The sequence below is a fragment of the Magallana gigas genome, chromosome 1 (genome assembly GCF_963853765.1).
Source record: "Magallana gigas chromosome 1, xbMagGiga1.1, whole genome shotgun sequence".
Lineage (NCBI taxonomy): Eukaryota > Metazoa > Mollusca > Bivalvia > Ostreida > Ostreidae > Magallana > Magallana gigas.
This window is the reverse complement of record NC_088853.1, coordinates 66,942,595-66,960,776: the sequence shown is the minus strand read 5'-3', so window position 1 is coordinate 66,960,776 and position 18,182 is coordinate 66,942,595. Positions and strand designations below refer to the sequence as shown.

The 18,182-nt window shown below is 32.7% G+C and overlaps 2 protein-coding genes across 2 annotated transcripts in view; one reads left to right on the top strand and one right to left on the bottom strand.

Annotated features, from left to right (window-relative positions):
- LOC109618231 (scavenger receptor class F member 1-like) overlaps window positions 1-18,182 on the bottom strand; it is a 248,321-nt gene that overhangs the window by 79,797 nt on the left and 150,342 nt on the right. The window lies entirely within an intron of this gene.
- Window positions 9,906-17,206, top strand: LOC105335276 (uncharacterized). The gene is made up of 8 exons (XM_066078493.1): window positions 9,906-10,026; window positions 10,336-10,560; window positions 10,641-10,895; window positions 10,986-11,057; window positions 11,479-11,706; window positions 14,029-14,160; window positions 15,646-15,884; window positions 17,054-17,206. The coding sequence occupies exons 2-8, from the start codon at window positions 10,341-10,343 to the stop codon at window positions 17,204-17,206; spliced, it is 1,299 nt and encodes a 432-aa protein (XP_065934565.1). The 5' UTR covers window positions 9,906-10,026; window positions 10,336-10,340.

The window sequence follows — 18,182 nt, the reverse complement described above, 5'->3', positions numbered from 1 at the left end:
TTGAATTTTTACTTTTATTGATTTCAACTGTATTTTTTTCAAAAGTATATGCATTTTTATTAAACAATTTTTTAAAAAATGATGGAAGTGGCATGGTTAACCACACGTCTGAGGAGGTACATGTAATAGACCATATCAAAAGTAGCATTTAATGTTGCAGCCAATCAGCTATTATTCAAGACCACTTAAGACGACATTTTGATTCATCACATTAGTTGCATATTTAAATGATCAACAAAACGTTGTAACATCGTCGTGCAAAGTAAAAATGATACGATGAAATTGGAGCACCAATGCCTAACGGCAATTAATAAATGTCCTAAAGTGTATCTACATCATTTTATCTGAAAAAAAAATATTTTAGAGCACCAGTCCAGTTTGGCAACTGGATTCACTAAGGAGAAGTTCCTCATTAATTAAACAGATAAATTGAAACATTCATGTACTTTCAATATATGTAGAAAAAAAGGTGGGTTACAGTTTAGAGGATTCATGAAGTTTTACCGTGGTCATTTAAAAACAAATCATTAACACTCTCTATTCCGCCAAAAAAAAGAATCATAAGTTTTTTTTTTAATTTCAGATCTAGAAAATCTCAGTTACAAGAAAAGAACTTGGCAGTCTGCGACATATTCCTCTTCGGGAACAAGCGATAAAGCAGTTGATGGACGACATACGTCACGCCATTACTCAAGTGGACAGTGTGCTATATCAAAACCATCAACACAAATAACATGGTGGGTTAATCTTGGGAAAATATACATGATAGACCATGTCGTTATTTACTTCAGGACCGATAACGTACAGTGGGGTAATGCATATATTATTCATCACTTTAATGTACAGTTTCGTTCTTAAAATTGACTCAGTAGTTCTTGAAAAGATTTTTTTAAAAATGTCATTATAATTAAGCCATTTTGTGTCACCAGAAAATGTGTAATTGTTTATGCGGTTTTTTTAATCATAATAAATCTGTTTTTATCTATTCAAGGACAAAATAATTCCGATATTATATTACGTTTGTTTGTTACAGGAATAAACAATGGGTATACGGCAGTTTTCCTAGGATTTTCCTTGTACGTTTCGAACTCTACTAATCGTCTTGACGGAATCCTATGTCACCACGATACAAATTATACAAGAGAAACCAGTCCTGATCACGTGTCTATTGATTGTCCTTATCATGGACAATATGTCATTTTTTACAATGAACGTCTGCCCGGAGTTACCTACCCTTCCGGGTATTCAAACATGGCTTATGGTGACCTCTGTGAAGTTGAGGTTTATGGTAAATATTTTTTTTTGTGTCAAAAAATGAAGTGTGATTTCAGTGTTGAACATGTCATATTGTTTTTTTCTTTACCAAGGTTGTCCTGTGGTCGAAGTTCCTCAGTGTTCTAAACCGTGTCCATCAAACTGTGAAGAATGTTACCCAGACACGGGAATATGTATGAAGTGTAAACTTGGTTTTGAAGGCTATGCTTGTGAAAGAGGTAACTATATCTTTGCAATTCAAGATGCAATTACATTTAACCTATATAAAATATATTCATTTTATTTGGCAAAAGACATATTCTGTTGAAAAAAGCAGTTTAGGCAATTTGACGCTATACTTTTAATTTTCATCTCAAGGAACATCATGCATTTATTCCTTTATTTTTGTTACAATAAAGAACATGACACTTTCTTTTAGAAGAATTTTTATCTAAAAATAAGTCATGTTTGATAGGACGTTTTGGAATCAACATACACATATCTATTTCAGCCTGTCAAGCGGTGACCGACGTAAAAGTATCGTTACCAGTTACAATCGCCGGATCAGCATACGAGGCGTTGTTTTCAAGCAAGGGACTTTCCTTTCCAGAACATGGATACCACAATATGTCTCTGTTTTTGTCATTATCTGAACAGTCGACAAACCTTGTAAACGTGTCCTTCACAATCCATGGGGCATCGGTAGTCAGTGTGTACTTGTTGGATGAGATAGGCTCTCTAATCAGCATGGTTAGTATTCATAACATTTGAATATGTGAAAACAATCAATCAACATGCAATCAACTAAAAGTATAAAAAAAAAAGTTGAGAATAACGTTAACATTCTTATATTTGAATAAAAGATTCCAGTTTGACAAAATAGGATTTTTTTTTCGATTTTGACGGGATCTAAGAAAAACAAACTCACCATATAAGACAGGAAAAAAAGTGCTATAAGAATCAAAAATGTTGTCTTAAAACATAACAAAACAAATACAAAACGAATATCAACAATTGTTCGATGTATATTTCATCTTTAATTTGGGGCTGAAAAGCATTGATGTAATTCAAATGATACTTTACCTATGTTTAAAATAATATATGTGATTAAATGTATTAACAAGTCTTCGTAAATATGAATCATCTGTGGTGTTTTAATTATCTTTTTTACTGAGTATGTCGACGAGTCTATGGAATCTGAGGATGTAAATGTCACAGTTGTAATCAACATCATTGCCGAAGTTCATTCTATTATAATAGAATTGTGTATAACCGTCAACTTGTCATCTCTAAATTGAGGCTGCCACTCCGTAAACGCTTCATCTATATCAATAGCACGGTAAGTTTCTAGAATATATTGTAGTTCGACATTTTTAATTGCTTTCATTTAAAAAAAATATAATATGAATGAAAATATTTCTTTTTGCAAATGTACTTTCATAGATATTATGAATTTGAAATGACTTACTATATTAACTTTCTTTTTTTTCTTTTTTTTCCGTTTAGATTTAGTGAGTTTAATTATAAGAATGTATTTAACTTTTCATGAAGTAGTCAAGTTGTCCTAAGAATGAAATAACAATCATTAAGCCTCAGTATTATGCATCAAAACTAGGTTATACAAAAGTGTTAAATAACATATTTCCTACCATTATTTCCTTTCATTTTTCAGACATTTTAACCAGTGGTATGCATTTCAGCGAGAAAATATTAACAGAATTGATTTGTTAATTTTGAACAAAATAAAAACTTTGACATTGGTATTCGGCATATTCTGTTTTCAATTCAAATTTATTTAGAGTACGGTGTGCCTACAGACAGTTGTAAGGCAAAGTAAATGGCAAGGGCGGTATGACAGCGATTTGTATCTCTTTTACAAGGAAAACCGAGTACTCTTACTGACTTGTAATATTTCCTTGTTTAAGGATCACGTTTATATACTCATCAATATAATTTTGAAAAAAAATCATCCTTACAGAAATTAAATGCTTGGGAAAAAAACTATTTTTTTTTATTTTACTGTTAATATTTTACAATCAATCAACAAATTTTAGAGGAAACAATCACATGCTTAAGAAATTTCGGAATTTATTTTTTCTGAAGTATATTGATATAGAAATAAAATGAGATGCTTTTTTGAGCTACGTTATCGTCTGTCTACATCAAAATAAAAAAAATCTAATAAAAAAAACCCAAAAAACATTCATAAAACTAGAGCAGTGCTCATGGCAAATCCACGAGTAGGTCGTCCGTTGTTGCTGCGAGTTGAAAATACATGTATATGTGAGATGGAGTCAAACGATTATAATTACTAAACTCTCAGTTCTGCTTTTGTTATAAAAACGTTTAGTTATTGAGAGCCTGAATAAAATCGTGTTTTGAAAAAGAAAGAAAGAAAATGTTTCGGAAAAAATATTTGTGAACCAGAGTTCGTGTAATAGTTTTAAAAATTCTTTAAACGATGAGATGTTAAATGGCGAGTTAAATTTTCAAAGGGTATCAAGAACTTTTATAGACGGTATGTACTCATGATTCATGTCAGGAATTGTATTTTTATTTTAAAACCGGACCCGCCTACAACACACGTAACCTTTTTGTATAGTTTAACTTCTGTATCTAATTTTTTCTAAATTTTTGAAGACTATGTGCAAGTTTGAAATTGTTGCGTGCAATCTAAAACTTAGAAATTAATCAAAATTGATGGCATCTCTAAATTTTTCTTTTGGAAAGTGTGTGTCGTCAGATATTATTTAATGATACGAGTATACTTGGATATTCAAAATAATAATCAGCTATCAAAGATCAGCGGGATAATTTATGCAAAAGTGAGCATCTCCATTTACACCATATAGTGATGTTTCATAGAGACACTATGTAACGTGAAATTTAATATTAACCTTTTTATTAAAAAAAAATATAACTTCTCTCACCGATGCAATAATATGCAAAATCCATATTTAATGTCAGTGTGTTGACTAATTAAATTGAATAAAACTTCAATTGCGCTTGCGTTAATTTGAATTCTGGAAAGGAATTAGAAAGTCCATGTTAGAGAAATTCGACGAAGTTATGAAACTGCTTTCTAGATCAAACTACGCATTGATGTACTGAAAGACTGTCAAAGGGTATCGGCTGTAGCCACGGTCCGGAATCCGTATGTGCAGTCATACATTGTATAGTAAAGTGCAAAAAAATCCGGATTTCAATTTAAGTCGTTTCATTTTTTCAATTTGCATTATTATCATCATTTTGAAACAAAACAATGAATATAGAACCACTGAGTTCAAAATGCATACAGTTAATAATCAGTTAGACCCCCGTATCGCTCTATACTCTGAGCGATGCGTCGTTGCATACTGTCTATCAAACTGTCTATATAGTTTTGATCCAAACCCATCCACCTTTCCATGATTGTAACTTTCAAGTCCGTGAGTTTTTCTGGCTGAATTTTTTCCACACGATATTTTATGATCTGCCAAACATTTTCTATTGGATTTAAATTTGGGGAAGCGGCAGGCCATTCTATTACGGGCACGTGATGCTGTGTGAACCAGTCTCGGGTATAGGCTGCAGTGTGCGGTCTATCGTTGTCTTGTTGTAAAACATACTGTAAATCGTTTGTCACAATATTAGACAACAGTAATCCCTCCCCTAAAATTTCACAGTATTTGATTGCGGATATATTTCCATTCAAAGAAACAAGTGGAGTTAAACCCAACTTGATTATTCCACCCCACACCGTAACAGCTGGTGAGAACTTCGGCACCATTTTTTGACAATGTCCAAATTTTGCCCACCTTTTACATCTGTAGAACTGAAATCGACTTTCGTCCGTAAAAATCACATCATCGAAATTGCAATTCTGAAGAGCGATACACAATGCCTCTCTTTTACGTTTCTTCTCCGCGGTCATTAGTGGCACCTTTTGCGGCACAGATTTAAAATAATTACTGCGAGCCAGAGTCCGGCCCATACTCCATTTTGACACTAACGCTGATCCTCTTCTTGCACATTCATTTGCAATTTGCTGTGCTGACCATTGCGGATGAGAAGCAGCAATTTGCGCAGCCCGTCTGTTGTCATTCACGTCAATAATTTTCATCCTGCCAGATCCCAGGCACCCTATCTCGGACTTCCCTTCACGAAATCTTTTCAAATTGTCATACTCTGTAATCCGTGGTATGTTTGTTGTTTCACACAAATTTTTTGGCTGAAGTGATTCCGCTTTCATAAGGATTAAGAAAACGTTTTCTGTTGTCAATTTCTGACACCACTGAAGCCCGGAAACTTATCGTCTAGTGTCGACAATTTTCTTATTTCTTTGAAAGACCAAGATAGTTCACTTAACTTGCATACTATAATATAGCGACATATCTGCCTCCTAAAACTATATGCTCTTCTCAAAGTTACTCTTAATTGAGATATTTGTGTGCTATTGGGAATTTCATTTATTGTTCTTTGTATGAAAATTGATAAAAAAAAAACCCTTTTATTGCAGTTGTGTAGTACGAGGTTGTAATGCAACTTACAAGGTTAGCTACATCCGATGGAATACTCATTTTAGTAGAACAATACCCAGTATATTAAAATACAAGATTAATAGTTTCCAGAACTATAATAATATCCATGTGTACATTAAGGTTGCACCCTCATTTGTATGGCTGTAGGTAAGGGGGTCAAGGTGTATTGCTGTACATATAGTAAGGTGCAAAACAATCTGGATGTTTCTTGTTATATCATATGCATGCATATTATTTAAAGCATGTAATTTCTTTTGAAAAAATTCACATCGACAAATGAATAGGGTTAGTTTATTAGCCACATTCTCAGATTACGATCTCGCACCTTTAATGTGCAGATGATAAGAAGTCTTATTGCTTAACAATTGACCACTGTAGTGAAAACACCCCACCCAACTGTTACTCAATTTCATAAATATTGATGACCTGGGGCTCTGAGCTGTGTGAGCTGAAGCGACAAAAGATTTTCGGTCGCACGTGGCGACTGAATTAACAGAGACTGACAGAATAAACAAACGGGTGGGAAATTGAAACACGATAAGGAGAAAATGCTATACATAAGAAGTCATCAAAAATAATTTTCGTCAGATCTGGAAATGTTTTCGCCAATTTAAAAAAAAAATCCAGTGCAAGCACTTAGCAGCGGGCGGGAGGAGGGAGAGGGGGCGCATCAATAAGTTCGTTTTCACAATAAAACGAACGACCATGTAGAAAACTACCGACATGATTAATATGTGATAGATAGAATCTAATTTAAGTTGCTAAACACCTCCTGTGGATTTTCTTTAAAATAATCGTCGAATGTCTCAATTCAGGACATTCTTTTATCGTGTCAGCACCCACTGCAAACATGTAACATGAAAATTTGATTATGACTTAATTTGATTTTTAACGCTATGTAGTGCAGCCGTGGCTGATCTCCTCGGCGAAAGATAGATTACCTTAAGGTACACGCTACACAGCACAGAACCCAGGCAGATTTGAAAATTTGCAGTATAATGACTAAACTCTATCAAAGAGAAGATCTTTATTTTTAACTTAAAACCCACAATTGATCTATGTTTGATATTGCTATAGACTAAGAATGACATTGCTTTTATTAATGAACTGAACAATTTCTTAATTGACACCCTATCGTTTAATACATTAACTTTTATGTTAAATCAAACCTAAAACAATTCTTGAGTTCGCAGCTAAATAAACTCATATATGAGAGACGCAACTCTCGTGTATTAGATAACCGCTGACCGCCAGGTAGTCGAGCCGCGACCATAATAACCGATTTTCTCGGCCGCGGGTGAGGGATAGATTACGTAATGGTACACACACACAGCTCTGACTCAAGGTAGATTCAAAATGCATGCAGTTATTACTACAATGCAAATCATAGATTTTTTTAAAACCGTATTTTGTGTTTTACTAGAAAAGAAAAATAATGTTTTGTTTTCCGATTCCCGTTTTTAAGGATTGTCCACTATAAGAACTTAACAACAATGACTTAAACTCCTAAAACTCCAGTCCTTTTTATAGGTGTAAAATGAAAGCCCTTGATATTCTGCACAACGTTTATTCTACTTGTCTTGACATCATATTCTTCGTTTAAAAGATACAAAGGAAAACATGTCTAATTTTTGCACTTTTTGAATCCTGTTTTTTTTTTACCCATACCTTCTCCTAAAAAACGTAATCCAAAAACAAAAACCGATGTGCACAACGACAATGTCTCTGTTATTCAAATGCGTTGGATTCACATTCCTTGCAATCAAAGTCTCGGAGCCTTTGTCTGGAAACCAAATCCAATTTTCTAAAAAAAATTTAAAAGGGGAACTCGTTAACGGAAAAGGATTTTTTAAAAATTTTGAATTGATTAAGATAGTGTTGTTTAATGTCTATTAGTTGAACATTTGAGCAAAAACCATTCAGAAATGGGCACGATATGAAGCTTCGAAGTTCACGTCTAGGAAGAAAAAAAGATAGGAATGCGTATCGTATTCTCATTTGAAAGAAGAATAATCGTTTACTTTAAAACGGGGCATGGGTAAGCTTGACCGCTTTCATTCAGCGTGTTGCTCGTGCTAATATGATTAAAATTATGTGTCAAAACACAATAAATGCTTGATATAGGCTGATTATAAAATTATGCAAATCTAACTCGATCAACAAAGGATTGAATGAACTACGGAAATTGTTACTAAACGTATTTTACGACGAAAGAGGTAATGAATGTTTTTCTATATAATAAAAAAAGAATCAACGTTCTTCTATTAAAAAAAAAGTTTGAAATTCACATTGTTTTACAAAAACTACTTGTCGTTGTTTTCAGAATAAATCATGGCATTCCGTAAGAAAGGTTACAAAACGAATAAACCGCACGATCACGCACGAACACGCACGGTAAAAAACGCAAACCAATTTTCCTGATACACACACGATCCTGCACGTTACACGATAATGTATTCAAATGATCCCAACTTTTAAAAAGGCACCCAGTCATAACTGCCATTAATTGGCGACAGCAGTGTAATAAAATAAAGGAATAATGATGTAAATCGGGAAATAAGTTGTTTATTCACATACGCACAAATGATATGCACTTTTGTTTGATGAGAACATAGTATGTGAAAGATGGATGTACTCGTAAGAGTAAAAATAAATAGACTTTGTGACACGACATCTGTTAGAACTATACAGGAAACAACACTGCTTAGGTAGGATCGATTTATAGAACGAGATTCTCCTAACAGAGCAATGGTGATGGTGTTCAACACTATTTCATTCACTTTGGTCACTCTTATGTGTGTTTACTTTAATGTGGAAGGTTGTAGGTACATATATTATATGTTTTGGTTCAAACCAATATGTAAATTGTATTTTTAGCAGGATGAGAAAGCAGATTAGAGATTTTTTATACATTTCAGTTATATTTTAAAATTCATCGTTACCTTTGTGTCTAATATTGATACACGATTTTTTAAAGAACAGATGTATGTATTGAAAGGGTTTATGTTATTGAGAAAAAAAGAAGTGAAGTTAAATTATCAAAAAAAAATAAAAAAGTAAGAAAAGTAATATGAATGAGTTAACAATTTGAACTTCCTTAAAAAGGCCAATACTAACCAGTGGGCAAATAATTGGTATTTCAGAATGTTTATAACGATTATGAAGTCAATGCGGCAATAAATACTGATACTTTAACAAATCCTAAAGACTGCTTTATGATCCGATATAGACATGAATCTGGCATGTGAGAAACATACCTGGCAGACTTCAGAGAAATACTCCTGCTCTAAAGCTGTGGACGGATTGTGTGGAAATCTATCAGAAAGCGGAGGCCAGTGTGCGGTGTCTTTGGAGTCGAACGCCGATGTCACGTGGCTAGTAGACCTCGGTCCAATTCAGAGTATTCATAAAATAGTCATACATTATAGAACCGATGAAATGCCATTTTGTGAGTGGATGAAAAATTACTCTGAAATCATAGAACATTCGAATAAATTAGTATTAGAATTCGTAGTAACTTTCGTGGCATTCAAAATGCCCCAATGTACCCAGATTCAGAAAATGTATCATCTAAATTTATGCGATCTCTACCCTGGTAGAAATTTTTTAATCAAGTGTTTTGTTTCTCTCTCCAATTCTTCTTCTCTTTTAGCACACAGTGATTTAGCTCGCACCTTTCTTGGATTTTCTGTCTATGTGTCGAATACAACAGTCAAGGAGGACGGGTACCTGTGCTATCACGACACGACGTATACACCGTCAACTATTCCGTCAAGTCTGACCATAGAATGCACCATGCCAGGTCGATATGTGATCTATTTCAACACAAGAGAAGGCAATCTGTCCACAAAACCTGGCTATTCTACAAAGGCACAAATAAATCTCTGTGAAGTGGAGGTGTATGGTATAAACTACTATATAGAATAATGCTTTATTACAATTCATACTTATTCTTCTTCAAAAATGTTTAAATTACATTGGATTTTATAACCTTAATTAAAAATATCACTAATGCAGGGCAGTACGTCACAGACTGATAGGGTGACATGTTGAACAATCGTTTTATAATGTTTATGACTTCTGCCACCAGCCTTGCTTTTCTTTTAACAAGGTTGTCCTATAGGATTCTATGGTGTGCATTGCTCAAAGACTTGTCCAGTTAACTGTCACCATTGCAGCATTGTGTCTGGAGAATGTCTTGGAGACTGTCGGCTTGGTTTTTCCGGACAATTCTGTGATAATTATGAAAGAAGTAGGTAAAATTTAAAATGATACGGTAGAATTTCATTGAACAAATCATGAATTATTTTACATGTTTAACACAAACCAAAACCACTCTTAATTAAAAAAGAATTAATATTATTATCTGATCATGATCCACATCATATCGGTTAATAGGTAAGTCAATATTTTTTCATTCTAAAAAGAAAAAATGATGATTTTTTTTAACAAAACAAAGTTAAATAGTGTTTTTATTTTCTAAAATGACTCATATTGATGTTGTTCATATTCAAGATGGATTAAATTTATACCTTTTATTTTTTTTGATTTATTTGCGCAGTTAATATGGCATTGCATCGCCCGACTTTTCAACTGCATACACTTTTTGACGGACAACCAAGTTCCAGACTCGTTGATGGTAAAAAAAGTGATCTTAATATACTCAGCAGTCAGTGCACTTCTACTCAAGATGGCCAGTCGTTTGTAATGTGGAGGGTAGATTTAGAAAATTACCGTCGCATTGAACGCATTGTTCTCTACTCAAGAACGGATAATAAAAAATGGGGTGAGATAAATTTGATAGATAGATGATTAAAATGCACTAATGGTGTACTTATTCATAATAAGAAATGCATTAATTTTTAGATGTCAACAATGGGTTTACGAGAAGATTTTTAGGATTCTCAGTTGCTGTTTCGAATACGACTGATTACAATCATGGCATTATTTGTTATCATGAGAGAAAATACAACAAGTATACGATACCTCCCATTGTGGATTTTTTCTGCTCTGCTGTTGGTCGGTATGTAATATTTTACAATGAGAGACGCCCAGGAATCAGCTACCCAGAAGATTACAGTCAATACGCCTTTGTTGACCTCTGTGAAATAGAAGTTTATGGTACTTGAAATTTAGTATGAAGAAAAAAATAACGTATAATCATTCAGCAATTAACTGGAACATATAACAATTACAAGCTTTTATTCAAAGGTTGTCCAATACCCCAGTATGGATTTGAACAACCAGCCTGCACACTTCCTTGTGCTGCCTTGTGTAAATATGGTAAAACTTATTCCTGCTCTACTTGATAAGTTTGATAATATAAAATTTAACAAAAATGTTACGTTGCAGATATAGAATTTAAAATTTTGTGTTGACAAAACAATTTGCACCCCTCGATCTGTAAGGCGAGATTGCATTTTGTTAATCTGCATATTAGGGTCTTCATATCTTATTATCATCATGAAAAAAGTGTTTTTCTGACAAAAAAAGTATATGAAATGTGAAAATAAAACCATTACAGCGTAAAGTTAAAACTTTGACCTTAAAATTCTTTCAAACAAAATATTTTTTTTTTCGGAATATACAGAGACTCTAGTATTTCAGTTGTTACAACAAGCTATAAAAGTTTAAATATTATTATTTTTATTATAATTATTATTATTATTATTATTATTATTATTATTATTTGTGTTTATTTTAGATATGGAAAATCTGAGTTACAGGAAACAAACTTGGCTGTCATCACCATTCAGTCCTTTTATGGCTGGCGATAAAGCAGTTGATGGACGATATACGTCACGCCATTACTCAAGTGGACAGTGTGCTATATCAAAACCATCAACACAAATAACATGGTGGGTTAATCTGGGAAAGATACACAGGATCGAACTCGTCGTAATCTATTTCAGGACCGATAACGTACAATGGGGTATGGTAAACGGAATCTGGTAACATTAAATGATGAAGTTTTGTAAAAAGAAAGTGTAAAAAGACCAATTGGTTTCTTACAATTACAGGTATTTATAACCTGTTTTTTTTTAAGTTAAAAAAAAATATTTTAAAAAAAGAAATTTTTTTGAATTATCTTCCCTGCATGAAATTAAGAAATATTGTCAGACGGATTTAGCCTTATTTTTTTTATTCAAATTGACCTTTGTCCTTTATGCCCTTTTGAAATTAACCAATGTAAAACGTTTGATGTCAAGTAGTCCGATGTCTCTACAATGCTTTGTTTAAAAGTTGTGTTTTAAACAAAATTGAGAAATGTTAGGGATCAATGACTACTTAATGGAGACATCAGGTGATTTTCTTAGTAATATATTGTAATATTTATAAACTCAATTAAAAACATAGGTTAAAGTTTCAAGTCTTTACCTCTAACGATTTTAAAGGAGTGGTGATAGCAAAATACATTTGGAAATTCACTAATTCAGATTTTCATATTATCTTGACCATTGGTCGTTATTTTATTTTAAGTGGCTAATAAAGACACTTCAATCCCAAGCGGTCTAATGTCTCTACGACCTGTGGTAAAAAAGTTGCAAATGTTTCTTCAATAATCTACAGAACCTTCATAAAAAATAAATGCTAGAAGAAACCTCAAAGTTTTTTTAGTTTAAATAGATTGGAGAACAATCTAAGTGAACCTTACACAACAGTTAAAGTTTAAAGTCTTTGTCGCTAATGATTTTAGAAGAGCAGCGATATCAAGCATTTCAATCACAATACCTGGGAGACATACTGGCACTGTACCAGTTATCGGCTAAAATTTAATGTTTTCTTTTCGTATTTTCTTATTTCTTGATATTTTTGGATAAAACTTGCCATACTTTAAATAATGAACTCCTTATTTATCAATCTGTTAGTTTATATCATTTTTTTTAGAACCGCAAACATCTTGTTTTGTGATTTTTATCAGGCCCCGAATTTGCCGAGTTTTTACGATCTACTGTACCAGTTATCGGCTTCGTGATAATAACATTGTAAAATCCCTGTACATGTTGATTTTATACTCTGCTAAATAAAATTTGAATTATGTCCCTTGTGGGGTCAGACTAAAGTAGTCGGGGTTGTGATACATTATAAACAAAACTCATAAAATTATTCGTTTATTATCATACGGTAATTCACCAAATCCTACACTATTCAATACATAATTGTGCAATTAGGCGTTCAACTCCCTTCGAATCTCTCGACAATTAATGAATTCCTTTTGTTTATACATGTTTTATGTATTGATATAACATGTCAAATCAAAGAAGGGATATAATAACGTATCACAAAGAGGTAATATTCTATTTTTAACTTATTACGTCATTTACCCCACTGCTGAAAGTGCAAAAATGTAAAATCAACGGTAAACAATGATTGTTTAAGCTCATGTATAAAATATATTCAAGAAAGTTTTCAAGCAAATCTACTTTTCTTTATTCGAAAAAGACTTCTCACTTCAGCCGATAACTGGTCTTAGCCGATAACTGGTACAGTACCAGAAGGGTCAGTTGGTGCTTAAACTCTTTGTTTGCCAATTAGGTAGAGAAAAGAAATTATTAGATTTATCGAATAATGAAAACTCTGCCCCGAGAAAAATATGGAAGAAAACGAGAATAAGAAAATAAAATCAATGATGTTTCACCTTAGGATAAGAAGACGTAATTATTACAATTTCATTCTGATAATATTTTGGTCATTTGTATTCAGTAATCATCGATGTTTGTCCCTTTTTGAAAGCAGTCAAAAGATATTGGCTTTTTCGTCCGTTTATGAATTCAACGAACATCAAAACCATGTTTCTGTGTTTGTTAAAGGAATAAACAATGGGTATACGGCAGTTTTCCTAGGATTTTCCTTGTACGTTTCGAACTCTACTAATCGTCTTGACGGAATCCTATGTCACCACGATACAAATTACACAAGAGAAACCATTCCTGATCACGTGACTATTGATTGTCCTCATCATGGACAATATGTCATTTTTTACAATGAACGTCTGCCCGGAGTTACCTACCCTTCCGGGTATTCAAACTTGGCTTATGGTGACCTGTGTGAAGTTGAGGTCTATGGTGGCAAGTCTTTTTTTAATTTTTTCTAACTTTTTTTTTAAGTATTGAGCGTAGAATGTGATGTCTGTAATTTACCGTTTCTGGCAATGAACTGTGTGTCTCATGGGTGGCTGGTGTTTTTAATAATGTTGCGAAAAAAAGTTTATTGTAAAATGTCTTGGTTTTTAATGCAGTTTTATTCAATGAAGGTTGTCCCAGTCCTGTGGGTAAAAATCCTCAGTGTTCGAGACCTTGTCCCTGGAATTGTGAACAATGCTACCGTGACACGGGGCTGTGTGCCAAATGTTGGCCTGGATTTCGAGGTCATGCTTGCGAATTACGTAAGTTAATATGGCATATTATATATACTACATTTAAAATTTTTCTTTTTTGGCATTTTGAATCGAATAGTTGATAAGTTGTTATTTTTATTTCTTTTCTTTTTTGGATATTATTGACTCCGCTTTTAAATTCTGTACATTTTTATTTAACTAAAAAATTATTTTTGAGTACCATTAAGTGATCAGATATATCGGTTGAGCTGATATCAAATAAAATCCAAAGGGTTTTGGAGTAGATTTGCAGGTAGCTCGACTGTATTCTAATAACTTTGCATCAGATTTAGGTTGAATCCTTGTTAGTTTTATTAATAGTTTTTTTTTAATATTCACTAAATGAGCGATAACATGCTTAAATAGTCATTTATGAAATGTTCTTAACTTTAAGTTACAAAATCGACTTGTAGTGTTGTTACATACTTGAGTAATGTAACGTTATATATCAGGATTTTTATCTCCAGGCCAACTAAACGGAATTCAAAATGTTTAAAACAAGGTAATAAAAATGCGTTCATAATATATTTGTCTGTATTCATTTTTCTATTATCCACATTCAGTCATAAGAGTAGGACTATTTAAGACTTTTAATGTCAAATGATATGTTACTGGCTAACGTAAAACAATATATTTTGATAATAACTTATTCCAGAGTCGGTGTTTTGATGTGCTATAGAATAGTGAGTAATATATTCTTTTTATCAGTGAACATGAATTATGCTAAAATGTTTTCATCTGATGCAGTGAACAGAAATACAGGCTTCATGTTTCGAATTCAAGTTTTTAAATAAATACTGATTAAATTAATCAATACAAGTTTTCAATTAAGATTTGTTAAATAAAGGCTGATCAGTAAATTAGTTTAAAGTATTTAATCATGGATGCCTTATTCATAATTTTCCAAATCACCAAACTACTCTTTGTCTCTAGGGCATCGACAACGGAGGTAATCAAATATTGCAATCATTCTTTTCCTCTCCATAGTCAGACTCAGAAACATATTAACATGCTGATATATCTGATACACCTTAAATTAGAATATTTACATATATGCGTGGGTCATTTAGATCAACACATAACTTTGTTTATACTAAATCGAGTCCAGCATTAATTCGATCATTGAGCAGACGAAATCACATGTCAAAGTTGTCTTTAATACAAAAATGGGGGGGGGGGGTGAAATGCACGTATATCTGAGCACTTGCGGTAAAATATTTTAGACTAGTGGATATTTAAGGGTTGTCGATAAAACAATTTGCAAAGTAAATAAAGATAGTCTTCAATCTTGATTTATTTATGCTAAGGCTGCATCAGCTGTGTGTGTTTATCACCTTTGAGGTAGTAGATCTTGTCCATTTGGTAGTTTGAATATTTGCTTTAAGGATCACAGTATTCCAGCTAAAATATAATTTGTCAAGTATAGCTCTAACGATTTCTCCAAATTAAAAACAAAGACGTTCTTTCCTAAGATCAAATATTTAATTATTACAGCTTGCCAAGCTATAGGTAACGTTACAACGTCATCCAGTGTTATTTACAATGGACCTATATACCAGGCGCTGTTGTCTTCCAATGGACTTTATTATCCGGGCACTGAACGAGGGTATGCATATATAATTATGACTTTATCTGAGAAGTCGACAAACATCGTTGGTCTTTCCTTCACCCTTCATCAGGCATCAAACGTGATGGTTACCTTACTGGATAACAAACAATCTGTTATCAAGAAAGTGAGTATTGTTATAATCTAATTGTGATAACAAAAAAAGTGATGTAATTGCAAATATTATTTTTTTTTACGTTAGTTGCGTGTATCTTCTTCTGCCTTGCGCAACGTTAAAAGGGCTATAAGCGGTATTGTGCACTGTTTGCCCTTAAAACCAACGTTTTATAACGAGCTTAAAAATAAGGTGGAAGATAGTCATAATCATATCGAAAAAAGGGTGTTAAAGGTTATCCCCACATTGACATCGAAATGAAGAAATGACGTTATAAAGACTACCATTTTTGATAAAATAATGTTTTGTAGCAAAATATAGGTGTTTTCCGATGGTTTTTTGACTGAGAAACATCGAGCGCAGGCTTGCTCTAGCACCATTTTTAGTATCATTATCAGAAGAAAAACGTGTTAAAATCGTACTAGAGCAGACATGCGCTCTATATTTCCGAATGCAAAATGTAAAGCAAATGAGAATATTTTTTTTATTTTGTTTGCAAATTTGAGGGAGTTAGGTCACTTGGATGACGTCGTAGATACACAGCCAATGGCCAATGATGACTAAAATTAAGATTAAATTGATAGACGTCCACTGTACAATGAGTTTTGAAGATTCGATTTTTATACGATACTATTCAGAAATTAGTTTAAACTGGGGCAGATATTTGGCCATTCTATTTTGTTAGAAGATTATACATGTAAACAGAAGTTAGTACATGTTAAACAATAATAATTGATCTTGATCAATATCCAGAAAAATGTAGTGATATATTTATTCTTGCATATATAATTCCTTATAGGAATATATAGAATAGCGAAAACGTTCAAAGCTGTGTGAACTTTTTAATGACGTCACAATGAACATACAGCAGGCTTAACGCTTTTCGCTTGGATTATTGTAAACATAAGAACACAGATTTTTTTTTACAATCCTTAACAGTTTGAATCTTTCAAATGTAAGTATATGTAATCAATAGCAATGTTTTAAAAGATTACCGGGATATGAGTTTAGTTGGTACATGATCAAATCTTTTACGAATCCTTTCGATCTTCACAAAATTAAATCAGGTGACCAACCAAGTTCATATAACGGTGAACTTTTTAAATTGCTGTCAATGTTTTAATTGTCCATACATATAGCAACCTTATAATCATGAATTAGTTATTCGTGCATTTTTGCAGTATTTCGAACACTCCTCAGACAGTCAGAAATGGAATGTAAAAGTAATGAACAGCGTGATCTCTCAGGTTCATTCGATCAGTGTAGCGGTGGTGTATAAGCATACAGTTTACTATCTCAAGTATGAGGTTTCCTCTGCGAAAATGCAAAAATGAAGATATATCATCTGAGGTATGATATAAATCAAAATATAATTTAATTGTGATGGTTTTTTGGGGGGAAAATTATTGCATATTATCAAACTCCTTAATAAATCGAATCGATAAAGTAAAATGATAAATATGATAGAAAAACTTAAAAGAATGTAACTTTTACAACAAAATTTTGTTCTCTTTATTTCAGACACAGAAGAATGAAGATGTCTTTAAATACCTCTAAAGATTCATTTAATTGGATTTTTTTAGTGAAAAAATTATAATAAAACGTAATTCTCCCTTTCACGTGTTTGATTGGAACTCATTTTTGGGTATTTCGAAAAACAATGTTATCTTAAGATTGGAAAAATATTAAACATTACACTTAAACGCAAGTTTTTCTATTTTATCGTTTGTGCCAAAATTAATACATAGAGATTACGTAAAGTACGAACTACTATTTGTTTTTAGAGAAATATGTACCAATAAATATATGAATATGTATTAATTATAAACAACATGTTTCTACAAAATCATGAATTTAATTGAATAAGAAAAAAACGTGTTTGTTTCTGAATCGTGATATCAGTTGATAAAACAATGCTTTAGCTCCGCAGGACAGTTAAGGCAACATTTTGCTTTTAAACAGCAGTAAAAGGAGGTCGTTTTGCTTTTGTCTATTCATTTCTGCATAATGAATAGTTCTTAACTATTTTGGGTGTTATTGTAAAGATATGGGTCTCCTTTACTTGACCATGTCTAAATTTGTCGGTCACGTGACTTTTTAGGGTCACGTGGGCGTCTTTTAGACAAAAATCGTCAATGCTAAAATGAGACAAAAAGTTCAAGGGCAAGGCAAAGAAATTTAAGAGTAAGTAATATGGCAACATATTCAAAATTATCCATACATCATAGAAATCAATGCTCATTCAGTAGTAAAGTTTACTAGTTATGTAAATTTCTTTAAAAACTGGCTACTTGTTCCTAAAATAGTGCA

Bases quoted from the DNA above. Each gene is read 5' to 3' on its own strand.
- LOC105335276 (XM_066078493.1), top strand. From the start codon at position 10,341: ATGGCATTGCATCGCCCGACTTTTCAACTGCATACACTTTTTGACGGA. The intron at 10,561-10,640 runs GTGAGATAAATT...ATTAATTTTTAG, and splicing joins AACGGATAATAAAAAATGGG to ATGTCAACAATGGGTTTACG. The intron at 14,161-15,645 runs GTAAGTTAATAT...TAATTATTACAG, and splicing joins AGGTCATGCTTGCGAATTAC to CTTGCCAAGCTATAGGTAAC.